Source organism: Mytilus galloprovincialis, chromosome 4 (assembly GCF_965363235.1).
Source record: "Mytilus galloprovincialis chromosome 4, xbMytGall1.hap1.1, whole genome shotgun sequence".
Classification (NCBI taxonomy): domain Eukaryota; kingdom Metazoa; phylum Mollusca; class Bivalvia; order Mytilida; family Mytilidae; genus Mytilus; species Mytilus galloprovincialis.
Window position 1 is genome coordinate 62,950,902 of NC_134841.1, and position 4,332 is coordinate 62,955,233.

The 4,332-nt window shown below is 34.2% G+C and overlaps 1 protein-coding gene across 1 annotated transcript; it reads left to right on the plus strand.

Annotated features, from left to right (window-relative positions):
• Positions 1–261: 261 nt before the first annotated feature.
• LOC143072665 (peroxidase-like protein 3) lies at positions 262–3,088 on the plus strand. Its single transcript, XM_076247714.1, has 3 exons — positions 262–808; positions 1,831–2,109; positions 2,460–3,088. Exons 1-3 carry the CDS (start codon positions 384–386, stop codon positions 2,710–2,712), a joined length of 957 nt encoding a protein of 318 aa, XP_076103829.1. The 5' UTR covers positions 262–383; the 3' UTR covers positions 2,713–3,088.
• The last annotated feature ends 1,244 nt before the right edge of the window (positions 3,089–4,332 follow it).

Sequence of the window (4,332 nt, forward strand, 5' to 3'; positions counted from 1 at the left end):
TAAGTCTAGAGGGCATTGCATAATATCAAGCTAGAATATAAAAATAATTTAAACAAAACAAAAACAAATCTCTTTAGCATTTAAAACTGTTTTACACAGGTGATGTGAGGGCAAATACACAACCCGCCCTCAGTTCCCTTCACACTATCTGGGTCAGAGAACACAACCGAATTGCTCAGCATTTCAAAAATAGTCCCGAATGTTACAACTGGACTGGACAACAAATTTTCGAGGAAACTAGACGCTACGTAGCGGCTGAAATTCAACACGTCACCTATAATGAATTTTTACCCAAACTACTAAGTGAAGAAATCCGTAAACAGTTTGGTTTGGTACCATTATGGGATGGGCATTTCACTGATTATGACTCAACCGTGCGGCCAATGATCCGAAATTCATTTTCATCGGCAGCATATAGAATGGGACATAGTCTTATAAGGGATAAGTTTGCCTTTCCCAACACTGATTTTGATCTTCACGTGCATTTGAACAAACCTGATTTATTATACGAACCGAGTGGAATAGAACGTTGTACACGAGGTATGTATGAAAATCCAGGACAAAAAATTGACGAGAAGATGACGAGAGAAATCACTTGGAAACTGTTTGAAACAGTAGCAGGTGATGGTGGAGATTTGGCGGCTTTCAATATTCAGCGAGGTCGTGATCATGGACTTCCGCCATATACTACATGGCTACACTGGTGCACAGGAAAAACAGTCGATGCTGACAATTTTACCCCAGGTGTAGAAGGGGGTCTTTTTCATCATGGTGCAGAGGCCGCGGAAAAAATGAGAAAGGCTTATGCGTAAGTATACCACCGGAAGTAAAAGGCTGATTACGACGGACTCAATGAAATATCCACCGTTGATTACTTTATTCAAATAACAAAATAATCTTTTTGAACATAACTATTGTGGTCAAGATCAAATCAACAATGAAATTGAGAATGGAATGGGGAAAATGTCAAAGAGACAACCTGACCAAAGAGCAGACGACTTCATTATGCCACCAATGGGCCTTCAACGAGCGAGAATAATACTAGTATACAAACACACGCGCAAAGGAAGTTTAATAAAGTATACCTTATGAAACTTTTTGTGCAATTGCTATTATCATATTCATAATACTACCTATATGCAAATTCCTATTCTTCAATCCAATTAAACAGAGTTTGAGACGTTGAGTTATGTTTTTATATAAATGTGTTTCTTTGGTTATAAAAATGCAATTTTTGAAATTGAAATTATTCACCATTGTTTATACACTTGATATCATATATTTATATAATTGTTCCCCTCTACAATATTTTATTATCGACTCCTAGGAGTCGATATTAAGAATTGAACGATGGACCGTTAGTGCGTGAATTTGTCTTGCTACCTGATTGGTAGATATTACGAGACGTGAATAATCAAAGTTTATTGATTGGTTAGGACAATCCAAACCTAGTAAATGACCTTTAATCCCGTAGAGTATCGGATTTGTCCTTTCTATTTTAGCAATTAGATTTTGCCTGGTCATTAATCATGCATATTCATGATATTGGTACACAGGTCACTTTTATCTATAAATAGTCGAATCTTCTGGAGTTTCGTAAACAACAACGTTAAATAATATATACTACTTCATAACGTGTGACCTCACGTGTGTGGTAAAATTTGTTGATTGATGCACGTGGCTATTCTAGTAAATGAATTAATCTACAAAGCGAGAGCACTTTCCATTTTCCTCAGCTAAGAGTCGACTAGCCCTTTTTGAAAGGCTAATGCTTGTATGTGTACATTATAATCAACAACCAGAAATTATGCATAAAGACTTTCTTTGTAGGTATACTTGTGATATAGATTTGTTTCCTGGAGGGATATCAGAAGAACCCTTGCCAGGTAGCAGATTAGGGCCAACATTCACATGTATTCTAGCTTTACAGTTTAAAGCCCTTAAATATGGCGATAGATTCTTCTATGAGGGTAATACACCACTAAATCCACATCCATTTACACCACAAGAACTTGAAGGTTTCCGTCCAATATCAATGGCAAAGATAATCTGTGAAAATACAGATATAGAACAGATACCACAAGATGTATTTTTAGAACCTTCATTGAGGTAAGTTAGTCTTTACTGTTTGCATCTAAAACAGCATGGAACCCTTAGCCAAAAATAAACAAAAACAAACAAACAAACAAACATAACAAAGCCAAGAAAAAGAAAAGACAACCCAAACATGCTTAGTAGCTGAAATGACCTTGATCAAGTTTCTGAACTGTCAATTTTATAGTTATCAAGCGATAATATTTAAACAATGTTCATGTATTATTTTCTATGTAAAACCAAAATCGTGTATGGATTTGATTTATTCTGTAAACTAGTTATATGCTTTCAAGTTTAGGATCACATGAATAAAGCAAAGTGAATTCTTTTCTTTCTAACCAACGACATTTACGTTTTATTTTCAGCAATCCACTTCGAAATTGCTCGGATCTTCCAGATATCTGTTTCCCTAAGAATGGTGGATGGAGCGATTGGAAAGATAGTTGTTGCAGCAACTGTTGTACCAGACAACAATACAGATCATGTGATAACCCTCCACCCAATGAATGCGGGAAACCATGTGAAGGATACGACTTTAGATCCAAAAACGCGTGTCATTATGGTGGCGGACATGGAGGCTGCTGTCACTGCGGTGGTGGTCATCACGACGGCCATTAGAGTCATCACCATGTAAACAGTTGAACCTTCTACAACTGTTAGTTATATTAAAAAAATGGTATTCTAATTTTAATAAGTTTTACAGCACGTCTCACTTTGGCGGCGGACATGGCGGCTGCGGTCATAAACATGGAGAATAATATCCCTATGGTTATTAGATTCTTCATATTTTGACAGTAGAATGAGATAAACATTTTTAAAAATAGTTAGTAATAATGTCGGTCTAAACGTTTCAGAATGTGTTAAAAATACAATTAATATTGGAGTCTTGTCATTTCCTTTCTCTTTTTCTGTATTAATATCATGATTTGTGTAATATACCTAGTATTCGTTTTGTATAATGTCATTTTTTTCTTTGTGTATGCCAACTCATGTTTTTCGATTCTTCTTTTGTTTATTTCTGAAATCTGTACAATGAATTATTTTTATGAATTTATCTTAAGTAAAAATTTTATTTTAGAAATAAAATAAACTGCATTAAACACGAAAACTGCACTTCACTTTTCTGACATATCACTGTGATAATAATCCAATCTGTGCCTTTCATCGTTGTGGGGTATATATTGAATGAAACAAAAACTGCCCGCCCTTCCGAAGCAACCAAGTTCACCCTGTTTCATGGTTTGATACGTGTTGCTGAATCTTTATTTTATGTGTGGAGTGTTCCGTTGTTTGGCGTTATTTTATTTTGCCATTGAGTGGAACTATTTTTTTTTCAAGTACCATATTGCACATTTACACGCAACACGGTAGACGACAGATGTACAGGCCAGTAACAAAATAGTTTTGATCGAGCCATTGCAGTCAAAGTTTACATTATCATTTTATTACTTTCTCTTCAACTAGTACTTTTCGTAATATGGGAAGTTCTGAACGTGAAGAAAGTCACCTTTATGACATTATGATACTGACATAACATATATAGATATGGTAACAAAATTAAAGACATAATTTAACATTAAACAATTAAATAGTAAAACTTGTAGCATAAAGAGGGGACTTATGGTAGACGCGACGAATAAATCAGAAACCTTGTTGAAACAGCAAGTTAACGAATTTGTGGTTATTTGATAAATATTTTATGTTCGTTTGAGTTTACCAATTAGAATTTAATTTAAATTAAATGTTCTATGTCTTTGTGGCACCATTCTTGAGGCTCCATGAAATTTAGGTAAAATCATCAGCACAAGTGAATTCCCTATATAATAGTTCTTAACCGATTATTTTTAGTTTTGAATGTATTATTATTACAACAACTTGATAAAAAAAACCAAAAGGATGTCTGCAGGTTAAACAAGGAATAATTAGATCGTTTTTTTTTAAACGAGAGTTCATTATTCAATCATTTTATTTTTTCTGATAAATGTTTCTCATTTCACAAACTCTAAAACTAAAATAAATCCCATAACATAAAAGTAATTTGCAGGGGTGTAAAATGTGTAAATATTATGGCAAGAAAAATCCATAATCAATAAGGTTAATATCATTGTCAAGTACATTTAAAAATCAAAAGTTCTTTTCCACTTTGGTTTGAGATGAACAGCATGTTGCTACTGTTGTCAAAATACATAGCTCGTGGATGATGAATACCATTTACTTCTGTCAATACAATGTCCAAAA

Coding starts and splice junctions, on each gene's coding strand:
- LOC143072665 (XM_076247714.1), top strand. CDS start 384: ATGATCCGAAATTCATTTTCATCGGCAGCATATAGAATGGGACATAGT. Junction 809..1,830: donor AAAATGAGAAAGGCTTATGC/GTAAGTATACCA, acceptor CTTTCTTTGTAG/GTATACTTGTGATATAGATT. Junction 2,110..2,459: donor TTTTTAGAACCTTCATTGAG/GTAAGTTAGTCT, acceptor TTTTATTTTCAG/CAATCCACTTCGAAATTGCT.